We start from the raw sequence: 19,111 nt of genomic DNA, 5'->3' as shown, positions 1-19,111 counted from the left end.
ATCTTTGGCGATGTTGTGTGGAGAGTCTTTTTGTAGAAAGGAAGGAGTGAACCTGGGTCTTGAAGAGACCCATGTTATAGGAGGGAGGAAATATAGAGTTGACGAGTCGTAGAAAAGCCCGTTCTCATCTGACAAATGTCAACTGTGTACAAATGTTGGGCGTGCCTTTGACGGGTTTCCCGACTATGCACCGGTGCCGGATGATGTGATTCTAAAACATATATTTGATTATAAAAGATATATTTGATAATAAAACATAATATTTGATTATAAAAGATATATTTGATTATAAAATATATATTTGATTATAAACATATATTTGATTTTGAAAAATATATTTGATTATAAAAATATATTTGATTTTAAAAATATATTTGATTATAAACATATATTTGATTAAACAACATGTATTTGATTATAAAACATATATTTGATTATAAAACATATTTGATTTTGAAAAATATATTTGATTATAAACATATATTTGATTATAAAATATATGTTTGATTATAAATATATATTAGATTTTGAAAAATATATTTGATTATAAACATATATTTGATTTTGAAAAATATATATGTTTATAAACATATATTTGATTAAACAACATGTATTTGATTATAAAAAATATTTTTGATTATAAAACATATATTTGATTATAAACATATATTTGATTTTGAAAAATATATTTGATTATAAACATATATTTGATTAAACAACATGTATTTGATTATAAAACATATATTTGATTATTAAACACGTAATTTGAGATTTTCACGGCCAAAAGTATTTTAGTGATTAATTTTTGGGTTATTTTGCCATGTTGCCCTTCCTCATTCTTTAGCCAACTTTTCACTCAGCATTACAATGTTCCGAGGCAGATGTCTAGATTGTGGTGAAGTGTGTGTTTATGTATGTAGAAATGATACCATATTTCACGCGTCAATCAGATATTTCAGTATAATAACTAGTTAATGTGGTTTTCATCATTTAGTTTTAGCGTAGCCGTCAAGTACCGCATACCGAGAACTATTAAGCTAGCCTAATCATCTCTATTATGTACAAAATTTATATTTTTATTTTTATGATTGTGAATATCAAACATACTAATTTCGGTTGCGTGTCTGCCTGCCTGTTTAATTCTAGTTCAATGAACTCGGATTTGCTTTGAATTAATGTGTCATTTTCAAAATTTAAACTGATTGTGTACCTGTAATATAATATTTTAAGGGAAAATTATTTTATTTGTCATTTTTAAAATTGGAACTGATTTGTCAAGAATGTGTTTTTCACGGGTCTGCTCTGGTATGTAATAATGTAATATGTGTGATTTTCGTAAGTCCTGTAGTATAATGTGGCCATTGTGGATTGAGCAGGTTGAAACGTTGCAGATTAAGGTGGTCGGAGCGTGCTGCCTGGTGTGTGCACTCACCTGCGTCCTGGTCACCATCACCACCACCGTCATACACATGAACAGGTAACAGCGCTAATTATAATAATAAAAATTGGATTATTTATATAGCGCCGTTTTCGTGGAAAAATCACCTCAAGGGTACTTTTTGAATTAATTTAACCTTATTACTTAGATTTATAACTAATAACTTACAGCTAAGATTTATTACTAGTGACTTACATACAACTAAGATTTATAACTGGTGACTTACATACAACTAAGATTTATAACTGGTGACTTACATACAACTAAGATTTATAACTATGTAGTGACATAAAACTAATACATATTAATTTATGACCAAGGAGGTCTTAATACATACTACTATATATGACTTACTAAACTAACATACATACATATTGATATTCAACTGGTCAGTGGATTAGTTGTCATCGCTTTTGGGTTCCACCCTGGTGTGTTCAATTCCTCGGCTGGCTAAGCCTCCATCACAATACAAGCAAGATTTTCTGTTTATTGTGGTGGTAGTAGGAGATTTTCAAATATTGTCAGGTATTCGTAACCTATTGTTATGAATGTTGTTAAATATTTTTGTGTTACAGATTGCAGACACTGAGGAAGTGTGTGTACACAGAAAAGACCAGAACTTGCACCTGCTACTCCGCCCTCACAGATGGACAGAATCCCGCTGAAGATGAAGAAGGTATTCAATTTAATTTTACTAATACTAATATCGGAGCTATGACTGACTACTGCTGCTGCTTGCTATTTGGCAGTTAGGTATTACAATTAATTAAGAACATGACCAGTTGTTTTGGTTTGTATAAATAATATACTATACCTTAATAACTATATCTTCTTAAAATTTTCGGGGTCAGTGAACAACTGATCTAAGGGTTCAGCCACCCCTGTGGCATGTCATCTTTAGGGATGCTGTGCAGATGGTTTCATCTGTTTTATTACAAAATTAATGGTAAATTTTTACTGTTCAGACTCATTCTTAGTAACCTATTTTAGTTTTCTTTAAAATTACTTGCTGTACCCTGCCACGCGTTGCTTGGCTCGTTTTGTTTTTAAGTTAAACAGAAGGCGCTGTTTTTAAAAAAAGTCTGTTTTTACCTGTCACAGAAGACATCTACATAATTAATATAGGTATATAAAATGATACGCGTATTCGAACGCAACATTGTGTCAAAATTTCAAAGCTATCGGCGTAGAACTTTCAGAGATTTAAGATTTTGAAAAAAAAAATTCATTATTATTTATAAAATGAGCCTAAAAACAATATTTTAGGCTGGATAATTAAAAAAAAATAGATAAGGTTATGAGAATTCCGATACATTAGTACCTACTTAAAATGCATAAATCGTATACGATAGGCAACATGGCCGCAAACTGAAAACAGAAAATTATGTTTATATTAATTTTGAGAAAATTGGAGGTTAAATGCATTATTTTCCATTTCCTCCAACAAATAGTTTGTTACAGTAATTAAGTTGAAAGGAAGTGTTGTTTTAGGTAATTAGTATCCATATTAAGAATGAGTCTGAACAATAAAATTTAATTATGATTTCATGTTATGTAATGTACTTTTAATTTGCAGGCGTTAAGTGCGTGTTTGAGGCAGTAGTTGACTGTGGAACGGTACACGGGGCTCTCTACAAGTGCCTGGGCGCGGTATTCGGGCTCTCGGTGGCCGGGGTGCTGGTCTGCATATGCTCGGCAATGCTGGCCTATCAGCTTCTGAGGTACGTCATCATAACTCTTAGCATGACTGTTCACATGGCCTTGTCTTTATCTGAAGACCATTTTAATTTCAATCCTCCATTTGCACGGACCTAAAAATCCCTGGACAGAGCATTAGTACGGTTTTGTATGAATGGCATTGAAGCCAAATCAAGGGTGAGGGAAATTACCTGGCAGCCATCTTGTATGACTAACTTTTGAACTGATTTATATGCAAAGTGGTGCATAATGAGCTATTATTATTTTATTTTTGTATTGTTAATGAGTTATAACGGCTTATGATTTTTTTGGGGTATTTGATGAGACGAGGAATGGGATATGTAATTAAAAAAAAACATAGGTTTTGGTTTTTTCCAAACACTCCCTCTCCCTGTGGCTTCATATTTTTGTTGTTTCGATAGCTCTTGGAAATAACCGGATATATTTCCGGCCGCGAGTTTCTTCCTAAAGTATTGAATAGGAAAAGGGGAACGAAATGGATTGTTGAGAGGATGCCACCAGAATAATGAAAGTCCTACCTTGGTCCTGGTTTCCTCAATGCTCCTCTTTCTGCCAGCACGTAAAGAAACTCCACGGCGTATTGCGCTGAACTCGGAGTGCAACCTTTCAGAGACGGTGACAACTTTACCCTCCTGGTGACAACTTTACAAGGACGGCAAGGCAGGTATAATTATTGAAAATAACCATTGGTTATATGCCCGAACAGTTGACGAATTGCTCGGTCCAGGGTTTTTTAGATCCATGTCCATTTGGGAGGTTAGTGTTCTAGATCTATTACATTCACTGTAAAGAATTCCATTCTCTTGATTTTAAATATGCATAACTTTACTCTTTATTTGGTTTTCAAGAACATCAATGTGTCTAACTTACCCCTTACGTTCTATCGTATGTACGAAGGGATTTATATACTTGGAGGAATGGAAACATTTTGTTTTATATTAATATTGTTTGAATTTTTAGCCATGAACGAAAGAAAATGTACTGGGAACAATTGGAGCTAAGGTGCCGTTCTCTGTACCGCCCCGCCGGCACTGGCACCACCACCACCACCCAGGGGGGCACTACCCGGCCACATTCACAGCAACCACAGGTAATTGGTAACTGGTGACTTCCCGTTCGGGGGGGAGGCAAGCAGACATCTGATGTGCCTCCACTGCAAGTTTGAACTTGCTCAAAATATCACTGAACTGGTTTTTTTAGTTCTGAAAAAGAGTGAAGAGCAGCGTTTTGTGTCAGACTTAGGAAGAGTGTAACAGGCAACAGAAACTTTTGCAAATCTTCATCATGCCTATGGAGACGGAGATATTAGGAGACAGTCTAATACGGAATTAGTTTTGTTGTTCGCCATTGTAATGTATGGTAAAAAGTTGGGTATTCAAGCGATAGATGACACCAGTCAGAAAGCTTACTCCAGAGTCCGACAGATGTCGCTAGAGTGTAGCAATTGCCTGTGGGGTATCCTTGTCAGACCTCAAGCTTACAGAAACTGTTTAAATTAGGCTTAAGAACAAAAGGGTAGATTCCTCTTTAAATAAAACACTTTGTGGAAGTTGAAATTACACCGAATTTATTGTTGTTTTTTCCAAAGTTTATATTGCTACCGACACTCTGTGGAAATCACTCCACCAACGGAGAGCGAAATATATTTGTCACTTTGGGTTCCTTTAGCTAGAAACTATCCAAGAGAAGTGACTTCCCTAATCAAAATTGGGACTTAAATAACATAATTTGGCTGCCTTTAAAGAAGGTGTAAACTAGCGCCATCTGTATTCTAAATCAGTTACTTTATATAAATTATAATTGGTTTGAAACTCGGAGCAAATTCGAACAGAAACAGAGAAAATCCAGACTTATAATTATTGTAACGTAAATAAACAAATTATTGTAAAGAACCTTTTACTTAATCAAGAGTTCCCAACACACTAAATCTGCAAGTAAAGGCAGAGATATAACAGCCATGAAGTTGGGCTTGATGAAATTTGAGTGTAATATGGATTTTAACCTTAATGTTACTGTTTTTTATTATTTAAGTTTATTAAAACAAATTTCACTGGCGAACAACAAAACTAATTCCATATTAGACTGTCTCCTAATACAGGGCTTCCCAAACTTTTTTAAACTGTGACGCCCTTGGGAAGTTGCCATATTTTTGCGACGCCCCCCCCCCCACAATTTGTCAGAAAAACTCCAAATAGTATCTAAATTTTTTATTAGAAAATAAAGAACACAACATAAAAACAAAAATGGAAGCAAACAAAAAAGATAAATAAGCAATTTTTTTCTTTGGTATTAATGAGAACGATGTGCTTGCTTTTCCGAGCATAGTTTCTCAAAACGAGGCTGAAATCGCCACTCTCGTCTCTGTCTTTAAATTTATTTTTGATCTGTACTTATTCTTAATTACTGCAACTGCAGAGAAACCTGTCTCACACAAGTATGATGTCGCAAACGGTAATAAAACCGATGTGCTGATGGAACGATATTCTTGATAAACTGAGCTCCAAAATTCAAGTGGCTTATCCTTATTATATTGCAGCTTAAGGCTGGAGTCACAGGACAATTCTATTAACTGTTCTTCTTCTGCTGTCGAAAGTGTTGATGGTGAGGTCGACTGGAAAGGGTTTCTAACCCAGTCATATTGCTCCAGATTTTCGGGAAAATATTTTTCAAAATGTTCGCTCAATGATGACAAGTGCTGTGTAAATATTATTTTAAAAGAAGGATCGAGAATTTCTGTCGATTTTTCTTGTAGAATGTCTTGTAAAGCAGGGAACTTACTTGATCTTCTTCTAATTTTCGCTATAAAGATTGACTCACGACGCCCCTGAGATGATCCCGCGGCGCCCCGGGGCGTCGCGACTCACAGTTAGGGAAGCCCTGTCCTAATATAAATCTCCTTGTCTCCTGGGCATGATGAAAATTTGCAAAAGTTTATTTTGCTTGTTACACTCTGCCTAAGTCTGAAACAAAACGTTGCACCAAATTGCTCACTCTTTTGCAGAACTAGAAAAAACCGGTTCATGTAAATAAACAATATGGACCACGAAGTGGTTAATATGTACGCAACAGACAGCGGTTAACATAAATTATATTAAAAAATTACATAGAATGAATATCAACTGTTCAATAACGGTGTACAACAATATTTATATATTTACACATAAAACAATAAGCATGAATAATAAAACAAGTTGCAATAAAGTTTGAGTCAAGTGAAAATGAGAAAGATTCGTGAATTTTTTAAAGTTCTGAGTTCTGGGGGCTGTCGTTAAAATGTCCAGAATTTTGCCACTACAGTGGATATTGTATAGTCGACACAATCGCACAAGAGGTTGGGAGTTTGTTAAGTTGGTTCTTTGGAAAGGAATATGGAAAGTTGCGGTATTTCTTTGGCATAGGATAAGGCAAAATGAATTTGAATATGCACGTTAATACATACATTTTCCTATATTCAGGTTTGTGGTGAATGCTGTGCCGAGTGCAGAGCTGCTGCAGCCGTGTCTTGGGATCTGCAGCACCGGATTTGGGCATCAGGTAAGTTTATATAAATAGTCAAACCGTTGATAGCTATATTGTAACCCACTCCCTCTTTCAAGAATAGGAGAGGTTATTGAAAGTGAAATAGCACAAAAACGTGCTAAAATGAGATAATAACAGCTCTCAGCGACCATTTGCATTACTGAGAGCTAATTGAAATTTTTTATTTCTGTTTATATTATTAACCTTTCCGTTGCCAACAGGGGTGACTTGCAAGATCTCCAAAACTCAAAAAAAAAATCATCCTCCGAAGAAATCTTATGGTTTTGGTATTTTTTGTATTCTCACTTAACTTATAGACACATAATCTACCTTAAAAAAAATCACTGTCACAAATAATTTTTTTTGCACTCTGGAACCATACCACGATTGTTTCCACCATTATACACACACGGTGACTGCCTCGTGGGGGATGGGAGCCATCTCACTCGCTCGTGCTATTACCTAAGCTGCGTAAGAGGTAAGGTAACATCATCCATCGTCCATGGCCGGCCGTCAATGCTATAAATCAGTCCAACCCTGGCTATTGACCATTGGTGAATGAAGAGAATAAAAAATATTCATTGGTGAATATTTTTTATAAAACTATCTATATTATGCACCCTTGAGGTGATTTTTCACAAAAACGGCGCTATATAAATCAGCCAAATGTTAATGCACATTAAATGTGTAAAATGCATTGTTTAACGTGGAGTCACCCTTCATGGCAATACAAGTTTTGTTTTGCGTCTCGTCATGCCGAAGTTTAATAATTATTTATTTCTCTCCAGGTCGTGTTGGCAACTTGTATTCTCCGAACCCTGGCACCGGGAGACGAGTCTCACCCTGGAGCTGGTTTCCTTGGCCCAGGAATTCTAACCAAAGGTCAGTTCCTGTCTACTAACATCTGATACGATAATATATTTTGTATTTTCTTTGCCAACAAAAGACTATATGGTAGTCTATTGCATTCCCTGGTAATTAAATTTATAAACCATAAAATTAATATTGTCATGTATAATTTCAATGAAATAACCACTCGAGAGATTCATACCCAAGTTTGTGTAGGTGATTTTAATTAATTAAAATGTATTTATTTTGAACTTCTCGCAATAATCTAAAATATTAAGTCACTAGCTTGATTAAGCTTCTATCGAATGCCAAAAGATGTCACTTATGTTCCTCTCATGAAATGCATATTTTAGATAATGTCTTATATTACTATTATTGTTTTCTAAAAATTTAACATCTGTTTACATAATAAAAATTGCGTTGTCTGTGACTACATATAGACATTTCCAGTAGGCCATAGACAATATACGGAAATAGTAATACAGTAGAACCTCGTTAATTCGAAATCCACGGGACATCAAAAATCAAATTTCGAATTAACGAATTCCCACGTAATTCGAAATTTTATGAAAAAAAAAAAAAAAAAAAATGCCGAAAATCGATTTTCTCGGCCGCCTCTTCAAATCCGGGTGGTATTTTAGTTGTAAATTCGTATTAATACCAATTATTTCTTTATTTTCGCGGCCGATTACCGTAGCGGCGGGCACTTTAAATTCAGATATTCGCAATAAATTCGTAAAAATGCTAAATATTTACGCGTAAATCGAGATTTCGCTGCCGATTTCGGTCGCGGCCTACCCTTTAAATTAAGATATTCGTAAAAATACGATGTATTTCTGCGCAAATCGAGATTTCGCAGTAATTTTCCGTTGAGGCCGGCCCTTTATTTCAAATATCTGAATTTAAATTCGTAAAAATACGATATATTTCCGCATAAAATGAGAATTTACGGCCGTATTCCGTCGCAGTCGGCTCTTTTAATTCAGATATTCGAAATAAATTCGCAAAAATGCGATATATTTCCGTGTAAATCGAGAATGCGTGGCCGATTTCCGTCGTGGCCGACCCTTTAAATTCAGATATTTGATGTAAATTCGTAAAAATATGATATATTTCGGCGTAAATCGAATTTTATCGGCAGTTTTTCGTCGCGGCCGGCCCTTTTAAGTTCAGATATTTGAAGAAAATTCGTAAAAATATGTCATATTTCGGCGTGAATCGTAATTTTTCGGCCGATTTCCGTCGCGCCGTATTTTTTAACTCGGATATTTGAAGTAAAGTTAATAAAAATACGATATATTTCCGCGTAAATTGAAATTTCGCGTCTGATTTCCGTCGCAACGGGCCCTTTAAAATTCAGATATTCTAAATAAATTCGTAAAAATACGATATATTTACGCGTAAATCGAGATTTCGCCGCCGATTTCCGTCGCAGCGGGCCATTTAAATTCTAATATTCGAAATAAATTCATAAATATACTATACATTTACGCGTAAATCGAAATTTCGCATCGAGTTTCGTCGCGGCCGACCCTTTAAATTCAGATATTTGGTGTAAACTCGTAAAAATACGACATATATCCGCGTAAAACGTATTTTCTGGGCCCTTCAAACTCGGATATTCGAAATAAATTTGAAAAAGTACGACATTCCAGTGTAAATCGATTCAGATTTACAAAATAATAATACTTATTAGGACGATGTATAACCACGTAAAAATACATTTTTCGGCGTTTTACCGCCACGGCTGACTTTTAGATTCAGATTTACAAAACAATATGATTTATTTTCGCAAATATCAAATTTTTTCGAATTACATGAACAAATTTTCGTGCGCGGACAAAAATAAATTTCGAATTACGAATTAACGAATTTCGAATTAAAAAAAATTTTGTATGAAAAATTTTTTCAGCGGAAATTTTTTTGGCGAAAATTTCGAATTACGCGTTTTTTCGAATTATCGGGGTTCGAATTAACGGGGTTCTACTGTATTCAATATTGCCCCAAACAAGTACAAGGTAAGTAACATGCAGAATTCTCGTGTTTATAAATTTTATGATTTTTGAACTTTTTATAAAACCTATAAATATGGGATAGGCAGTGAAATATAGGTGGATTAATTGGCTTTAAACCACCACTGTGATCAGTTCATAATTTGTTTCTGTATTAATATTCGGAGGTATGATTTCTGGAATGATCGCGGATGAATCCAAAACCGAACATTCTAAAATCTCACAAATTATTTTTTTTAACACATTATGACTCGAGTGGTTATTTAAACAATATGTTCAGTTTCTTCAGTGCTAATATTTCATTTTTATATAAAAGTCTTAAATTATGGTTTTCCAAGTTGTAAAATTCAAATGTAACATTGTCATCAAATAGCCAATCAGCGCCATTTTAGTAAAACACAACTGTAACGTTGTTGCGCTTGTTAGCTGATCACTATTTGATATAAAGTTGAATTTGGCATTTAATAGAGACCTTTCAAATGTCTAAAAAACAAAATGGCGCTGATTGACCATTTGATGAGAATGTTACCTTTGAATTTCTGCAAAATACCAAAAACTTAATAATTTTTAGTTTTATTTCTTTAATCTATTAGAAAATCTCTTTATATGCTAAGATTTATTTATGTATGTATTTATTGGAAGTATGTATACATATTTATATGCATTATCTTTGCTTTATATTCTAGGGTGGGTGGTAGTTCTTCAGGTGATAGTGCTTACGGGTTTGGTGCCAATTCACCGGGGGGATACTGGCAGCTAGGGCCACCTCCCCCTTACACTCCTCACCACAGGTAAACAAACTAAATAATATACATTATTACACATTACACATTGTCTGTTATTGTATGTAATTAAATATCTACGTAGTTGTTATTCTTGGAGTTCTGTTTAAAGAACAAAAATCGTGGTGGCTACAACCCTTTGAAAAAATTGGCCGCTTCCTGTAAACACCTGCTTTTTATCTTCAGTTGTTTATGCCTGATGCTGCGGTATAAATACCGCAGTATCAGATGGTGTGGAGATAAATCTCCACACCATCCAGCCATCTAAGGCCTGTATAAGGTACAGGGATACGCAAGTATCTGATACTCGACAATTCAAGGATTTTGTCGACTACTGCCATACATCAGTCTGTCTCTCAGTGGGGTATTTACGGCGTGTACGAGATGGGCATTTTAATGTCAGTCACCTATCTTCTGGAGTAAGAGCTACCCGGAGCCGCCTCTCTCCTTCCACCCAGAATGGTTTTCGCGACTTTAGGCGGCATCCAGGGTGACCAATGGCATCATCATGCAAAGGAGATTGCGCTATTTTGTAGTGCTTTCTTGTATTCCCTCAGTGTTGCTGTGGCGTTGAGAGAACAATCCAGAATTGTCTCATTAATAATAAACAGCTCGACCTACTTAGGTACTTGCAAATTACTACCGAAAACGAATCGTAAACAACGCGACCTACCTACGACAATACGTCGCTGGTCGATCTGGCACATTACACCAACTCGCTAGAAGGTTCTAGCCAATCGCCTATGCGTAACAGCAGCGCCGCCGAAAGTTCCAGTAAGGCCCAGACTGAGCGAGTGTCTCCGTTTTATTTGCGATTCCGCCTACCTACTGTTGCCGTCGGCTGTACCGTATAAATAAGCTCGACGCAGCAAGCTGTCAGTCAGTTATCAATCAGCCGTCAACAATTTACAAGTCTCGCGAGTGATAACCCGCGCACCTTATTTGCGCGAAGGACGATATTCCCGGCTCCGCCCGGCTCAATCATGGACTCCATCGGGACATCATCATAGCGCCTTGGCCCCGGCCGCCGTCCCTGGCCAGCGCTACAACGGATCATAGCGCCCTGGTTCCAGCGCATCTGACCAGCGCTTCATCCATGCACCATGACCACCACGAGGACACGCAGCATCCTCACTGGTCTACGCACCTCCCGCTCAACCGCCTACAAGGTCCACCGCACCTTCGGCCTTCCCGTCAGCACTGGAGTACCTGAAGACCCACGTTCTTCGCCAGTGTCTGACCGTCATCGAGTTCCGGTCACCAGCGCCCGGCGTCGACTCACTGACCCGCGCTTGACCAGCCATCACAGCCTGCATCCGGAGAATACAACATCAGTCCTACGTCATCTCTCAACACGGCTACCTTAACTCACCAATAAACACTGTGACCTTCACGACACGTCTTTCATTTCGTGCCTCTCACTAGATCCCCAAATTGCAATATCTCGTCTGATATTTGGCGGGGTCATATTAGCAAGTACGGGTAGCCAAGGGAGAGGCGTAGATTTTAGAGTCTAGCTGATAGTCTGCATGGTAGCATTATGCTGAAAGTCGACCATGGAAGTACGGGAAAGTACTGGACAGGGACGCCTGGAGTCGCCTTGCTGAAGCGATGTTTAATTGAATTTTCTCCAACTGGAATAGGAGAAGAAGGTGATGAGGTCTGTTGAGCGAGGTGATGATATATTCTGTATGTTTTTTTGCAGATATCTCCACCACCACATGCAGCAGATGAGCCATCATCACCACTCCAGCCAACCCAACAGTGCCAGCACCACCACCCAGCAGAGGAGAGCTTGCCAACACGCACATAGGCCCACCGGTAAATATTATTCTCTTTAAATTCTTATTGGGCTTCATATTTCAACACTTCATCACAACTTGTTCAAGATACCACACGGCAGAACAGATGTTTTAGCACAGCCATAGCATGTTAAGAATATTTCCTATAAAATTTTTATCACAAAATATTTTAAAGATTATCATTTTAGTATTTACGTTTCTAATTGTAATTTTTAATGGTACCATCAATTGATAGGGACTGGAAAATTTCGCATTATTTTTTGGCGAATTTCAGGTAACTTTTTAGAAAAGCAGTGTTATTATTTATGAAAAGTGGTGGTATTTTGAAACAAAAGTGATGTTATGTAAATTTTTTGGTATTTTGGACCAAGAAAAGTGGTGGCTGGCTGTTTTTTTTTCTCCAAATTGAAAAAAGAATAATTTAGGTTCTTATTTTATAAAACCAGAAAATCGGTGATCAGATAACTCATTAAAATGACAATTCAACACACCTATAAAAAGTGTTATAAAGTTATGAAAAGTGATAAAACAAAAACTAGGTTAAATAGTTACATATGTAACCTTTTAATGACTTTAAATCACCTTTTAAAGGTGCGTGGAATTGTCATTTTGAGGAAAAATTACGAATTTCACTAGTTTACAAAGTAAATTTTATTTGATTGAGTTATAATATTTCACAATTTACTAATTTAAAATAATAACTAGTACATTTGGGGCACATTCCAAGGTGGAAGGTGGCATCATTCAGAGTTAAAAGGTTGCTTGAAATGACTTTAGCCGTGTTTAGTGAACATATCTGAATAGCCAGGTACTTCCTCACCTTCCTACTCCCCATCTCATCCAGATGCCATAGTCTCACTGGCTCCAGATGGTTGGTAGCAGTTGAGACTCTTGTGCAGTATTCACACATAAAAATAAAAATTTGATCATCTAAAAATTTCCAATATTTTTCTTAATATTATATTATACAGTAATGTCAAACCTTTTGTCCAGTTTCAGAAGACTTCTCCGAAGAATTGGAGGAAGTCCATCAGCACACTTGCCAGAAATATCAACATCCAGGTAAATGACACATTCTCACTTTATGTTGTATCGGTTGGTGCGGTTAGGCTTTGTATGCTAACATGGTATGTTTATATTAGTTCCAGAAGGAGTGGAAGAAACTGTGCTGCAGGGGGAGGAGAACCTGGCCTTCCAGTGCGAGAAACAGTCACCACAAAGGTAAGCACACATCAATACACCTTGTTATGTTTCTTTTACTGTAGAACCCCGTTAATCCATATTTCTAATCACGTATTTTTTTTATTTTTATGGTCGTAAAATTGTGTTCTGCGGCTGCCCCTTCAAATTCAGGTAGGTATTCTAAGGACGGGTTGTTTCGCAGAAATTGAATAATTCATAAAATTTCAACGTTGATTTTCAAGTTCTGTGAAAGATTTTTTCAAGTTCTGTTTTAATTTCAGTTTTGTCAATCAACTAGCCTATAATGATATAAAAACAGAACTTGAATAGGACTTTCACAGAACCCGGAAATGAACGTTGAAATTTGATGAATTGTTCAAATTCTCCAAAACAACCCGTCCTAAGTAAAATCGTAAAAAATTCAATATATTTCCGTGCAGATTGGAAAATCTTGGCCAATTACCGGCGCGGCCAGCCTGTGAAATTCAGAATTACGAAATAATAATACGAATTAGGATGATGTATAACCGCATAACTAGAAATTTTTTATCTCCACGGCCAGCCTGTCAGATTTAGATTTTCTAAATTTATATAATTAGTACAAAGTTTTCGTGCATGGGCCAAAATAAATTTCGAATTACGAATTCATAATTATTGTAAACTAGCTAATGAGTACCCGGCATTTCATTTTAGACTTTTCTCCACTTTCCATGAATATAATATGTATGTATTATATATATAAGCCTTCCAGATGAATTTCTCTAAATAATAGTGAAAACCCTATCAAAATCTGTTGCGTAGTTAAAAAGAACTAAGCGCACAAACAGACAGACGTGGATAGCGACTTTATTTTATACTATTTAGAGATTTTTGTTATTTGTTTTTGGGGTGTTATGGCGTGTTGCGCTAACTCCTTCTTTAGCCAACGTTTCAGACATAGAGAGTGGGAGAGATAACACATCTGCTCTGATGATGGACACTGCAATGTTGTCCGAAACGTTGGCTAAAGAAGGAGTTAGCGCAACACGCCATAACACCCCAAAAACAAATAACCAAATACTTTTGGCCGTGGAAATCTTAAATCATATTTATTTAAAGATGTTTAGATTATCAACAAATTTTAAATAAAATGAAAATATAAGAATTTATTGTTATGTTAACTTACAGGATATTGTTATTATTAACTTGCATGATATTCAATTTAAATATTTATTTATTTTGTAGACAACAACAGGCCAGGAGTGGAGAATCGGAGCTCTACTTTGCCGACGTATCCAGTTGCTGCAATGTTTCATTGAAGGTACACTAACTTATGAATTATCTTACAAAAACTCAAATCAAAGGCTGAAACTAGCCGAGTTGTGGTGCTCAAAGGTGGTGGGATTGAAACACCCTACCCACAATCGCAATCAAATATTAGTTCTTCAATGCGAGTTGCTTGTGGACCGTTGTATTAATTTATTAGCCAATCTCTGAAGGGGGGATGCACAAGTCCACCCCTCGCTCCTCATGTTGGTTTGTTCCACTCGTTCGTAACGGCACCTCTGGTATTTTTTACTCTTTGAATAGAACCCATTTCCAATCCCATTTTCTAAACATGATTTACTGTATTTTTTACACGGTATTCTGTGAGACGCATTTTCAGATGAACAGAATGAGGTGTATATAGATAGTGCAAGGGATTTGTGAATAAGTTTTCTTTTTATTGAACAGGCTCTGGAGTACTGCGGAGGAGGCATGGGTATCACCATGGACTCCCAGGGTGACTCCTCGTCGGACGAGTCGGAGGGAGTGGCGCAGGCCCAGGCTCGGAGCCACCGACACAAGCATCGACACAACATCAACGCAGAAGGTAACACATTTTACATTTAATCCAATAATATGTTAGAATTTTAATCCCTGCCCATTAATTGAATAACCAACACCCCTGCCATAGATCACCCCAAGTGATTCGCTAAGTTTTGTGACTTATCAAGGGTGCCCGGGTTTGTGGGGTGAGGTTTGTCCTCCATCGATTGCCTTGCACTGCAGTGGGAGGCATGGATTCATACCCGTCCCTCATCTTTTTCCTTTCCTTAAAAATACCCTGGTAAGGAAATAAAAAAGTTCTGGTATTTGCTACATTTTATAAAAGTTATGTTCAAAGATGCCATCTAAATTAACTTAACTCAACAGAACCTAAGGCCATGCGTACACAGAAAAATTTTGTCTGGCAATAGTTTCGTCGCTGTTTCAAAATCCATTGAAATCCGTATAAAGTCACCTTGTGTGCGTGCATACCTACATAATATATACTGCAATGGATTTTAAAGCAGAGACGAAACTGTTGCCGTAACAAAAGTCAACCGTGTGCGCCTGGGTTAAACTAACTAACGAAACATAAATTAAAAGTGACCTGGTTTTTTAAACTACTGAATTTAACATAAAAATTTATTTTATATTTTTAACTATCCTTATAGAGCTTTATGCTTTCAACCAGTAAAAATAACGGCAGGTAAAGTAGTTGTTGGATAATCAACCAACGGATTACCGAGAGAAGAAGTACTGTACATGCATACATTACGATCTGCATACAATTTAACAGCTTGGTAGAAATTGAACGATCTGTGACGTAAGTATTCATTCATCTGTACATAGCTGATTAAATTGTCTATTGTACCTATGTGGGTATTGGTAGAGAGAGGGAATGAGAGAATAGATGTTGATTCACTGTGTCTTTATTATGATCGGTAATAATGTTGTGGGAATAGATGACAAATAAAACAAGATATGAGATTCGATAAATAGACGGGCGCGGATCCGAGACGCGGTGTTTCGGCGCGTGGTCATTGTTGTTCTTCTTTTCATTTTTAACTATCGTACGTCGATACTTTCATATTGTCACAGCCAGTAGGCACACTGCTATATTAAATATCTGTTACTGTTTCAATTTTTAAAAAATGATCTCGATCACGTTAGCTATTCTGTTTGTGCAAACTTGCTGGTTTTTTTTTGCTCCATTTAAAAAAAATTTGCTTCCGCAATTTTTTGACTACGAGATAATACACTTTTTTTTGATAAATGTTTTCGGAATCCAATTTATTTTGGAGATACCAAACACGATCCAATACACGACAATACACGATGATCTGAACAGATATTGTTTGTCGATGCTTGGAAGTATTCTGGCTGCCCCTAGAAAACACTTACCTTCTTGTTGTGTCAATGTTTTAATTTTTTAATAATTTTACAGGAATGGCAGCTTGCAGTCAGAGTCCTCAGAGTAGGGGAAGGCAGAGAAACCCAAACAACACAGCTCACCAATCCAGAGAGGCCAACAACAGAGGAAGCAACATCAGAAGTTGCGACAATCCCGGAGTCAGCGGGAACAACGTTTGCCGATCCAACATCAGGAATAATCCCAACACCAGGAGTGACCTGCAATACTCCGAAAACGAGGAAGAAATGTGCCAGAACAATTCTGGAAACTTTTCACATTGCACTAATCCAGAGTGCACGCGGTTGCAAGACGAAAACTTAATACGAGGCAGCGAAATACTCAGACGCATCAGCGAAGATAACGGCGAGAATATCGCCGGTGTTTGCCATATGGGCGGCGGCGGCATGTGCCAAAACAGTGGGAACTTCAACAGTTGTAGTGGAAACATGGACCGGGCTAGCATGCGGGTCAGACAGAGCCCTAATCGCAGCAGCTTCATATGCCGGAGCCCCGTCAACCTGAGGGCAAACTGTGTCGGCTTGCCCAACAGTGACGAGGACTTTGTAGGCAACCTGAGACGGAGAGATGAACCCATTAACTATGGAGGCGCAACTTCGTCTCTTGCGCAGATTCGACGCCGAAATCTAGATGAACTGCAAGAAGAACAGTTTAACAGACGGCACACAATCGAAGAAGAGATTTTCAACGCCGCATTAGATAATGCGTGCGTCTCGTACAAGCGTAAAGCTATCGACGAAAACATGTTGAATGAAAATGCTATTGAGAATCATTTAACAATGCGTCGTCAAGTCATTGAAGATGCTATATTGAATAACTCTTTAGAAATGGTTGATGAAGCAACTTTAGCGTCCATGCGAAGAAACGCTTTAGAAGAATCAATTCTTAATTGTTCTGTCAATCAAACTATCGCCAGTTTGCGTATGAAAGATGAGAAGAATGAACAGATCATGAAGCGCAAAGCTATCGACGAATCAATGATCGATGAAAACATGTCATTTTCACCTATTAGACGGAAAAATTTAGACGACAGTAAGGATCAGAATAATGTTTCAATGTCGCCTTTGCGAAGACGCGTATTGGAAGACTCGTTAAACAATGAATTAAATTCTTCTTTTGCGTCCATGCGACGTAAAAACCTCGACGATTCAATTAATGATTCTCCGAATGCGTCAAGTTCTCCGATGCGACGTAAACGCATGGAAGATAACAACCTGGCGGAGCAAGCTGTTTCTTTATCGCAGCTGCGTAAAAAGGGACGTGAAGATTCAATAAGTTCCGACGAACAAAATGTCTCGTTGACTACACGCCGGAAAGTTAACAATGAAGATGTAGATCAAAACATGTCAATGTCGCCGTTGCGTAGAAAAATATTAGATGATAAAATTAACCAGGATGTATTAAACGTCTCGCTCACAAAAAAAGCCATCGAAGATTCAATGCTGACTAACGAAATCTTGCGTACGAAAGCATTAGAGGAATTGATAAGTGAACAAAACAACATTTCACGACGCGGCAATAAAAACATTGAGGAGATTTTAAACAATCACGGAGATCTTTCGTCAATTTCCAAATCGAATATAGCTCAAATGGTGCAAAATGGTAATTTCACCATCAATTTCAATAACAGCATCCACGAGAGTTTGGAGGAATCGTTAGCGGGAGAACTGGGCGGATCCCGTCGCGGGATTATCGAAGGAGTTTGCCTCGGACCGGATCTGCGGTACGAACCGGTGCAAGGGTTCGGAGAAGGCATGAATGCCGAAGAATCCAACGGAGAAGCAGGCACCAACAACCCGGTGCATCTCCGGTGCTGCAGCGATAGCAATACCATGGACTCTGGATGGCAGTCGGGGTCCGAGAAACACATTACCGATTAAAGCAATATTTAAACATAATAATTTAGAAGAATTTTAACCTAACCTGCATGTTATCTCTGTCAATACTCAATTTACCTAATTAAGATGCACAAAAGTATTCAAACTCGAGCGAGCGAACAATTTGAGATTATTTTCATTGTAACGAAGACGAATTTTTTAATTTTAAGCTTAGCAATAGAATAAAATTCTACGATTTAGAATAATTATCTTTTTAGTGATAATTTTTTCTTCTCAATACGAACAGTGTGATCACAGACTGGGAAACGTTACAAAATTTGATTTAACTGGAAATTGTTCAAAAGAATTTCATTAAACTGAGAAGTATGTATCGTGATTCATTTTGGGTTATTATACATTGTCGTGCTTCATGCTTCAGCCTATGTTTCGGACAGCATTACAGTGTCCATCATCAGAGCAGATGAGCAGATACAGTGTCGAGCGCGTTATTCTTCTTAGGGCTGGTATTTCAGTATAATAATTAGTTTTTGTTTAATCTTGCGGTGGTCTACATAGCAATGCGGTAAAATCCTGGGCACTGTGTCTACAAGTCGGTGGTTCTAAGCCCAGCGAAGTGCGAATAAAGATCCTTTTATGGGTTTGTTAAGTATTATGATTCATTTTTGAGTTATTATGCCGTGTAGCGCTTCATTCTTATTATGATAATATTTCGGACAGTGTTACAGTTTTCATCATTAGGGCTTATATATATAT

The 19,111-nt window shown here is 37.1% G+C and overlaps 1 protein-coding gene across 2 annotated transcripts in view; it reads left to right on the top strand.

Moving 5' to 3' along the window:
* Positions 1–19,111, top strand: part of LOC149410876 (uncharacterized) — a 33,935-nt gene extending 14,824 nt beyond the window's left edge. For both annotated transcript variants that reach the window (XM_089648418.1, XM_089648417.1), the window contains 13 exons: positions 1,392–1,477; positions 2,014–2,114; positions 3,015–3,159; positions 4,118–4,247; positions 6,613–6,691; positions 7,465–7,558; positions 10,224–10,328; positions 12,025–12,140; positions 13,115–13,183; positions 13,264–13,342; positions 14,528–14,603; positions 15,017–15,155; positions 16,536–19,111. In XM_089648418.1, coding sequence (XP_089504544.1) covers positions 1,392–1,477; positions 2,014–2,114; positions 3,015–3,159; positions 4,118–4,247; positions 6,613–6,691; positions 7,465–7,558; positions 10,224–10,328; positions 12,025–12,140; positions 13,115–13,183; positions 13,264–13,342; positions 14,528–14,603; positions 15,017–15,155; positions 16,536–18,400 — 3,084 coding nt within the window. In that variant the 3' untranslated portion in view covers positions 18,401–19,111. The remainder of the gene's footprint in view (positions 1–1,391; positions 1,478–2,013; positions 2,115–3,014; positions 3,160–4,117; positions 4,248–6,612; positions 6,692–7,464; positions 7,559–10,223; positions 10,329–12,024; positions 12,141–13,114; positions 13,184–13,263; positions 13,343–14,527; positions 14,604–15,016; positions 15,156–16,535) is intronic.

The sequence above is a fragment of the Hesperophylax consimilis genome, chromosome 27 (genome assembly GCF_061612785.1).
Source record: "Hesperophylax consimilis isolate HC1 chromosome 27, BYU_Hcon_1.0, whole genome shotgun sequence".
Classification (NCBI taxonomy): Eukaryota; Metazoa; Arthropoda; class Insecta; order Trichoptera; family Limnephilidae; genus Hesperophylax; species Hesperophylax consimilis.
This window is presented reverse-complemented; position numbering and strand designations above follow the sequence as displayed.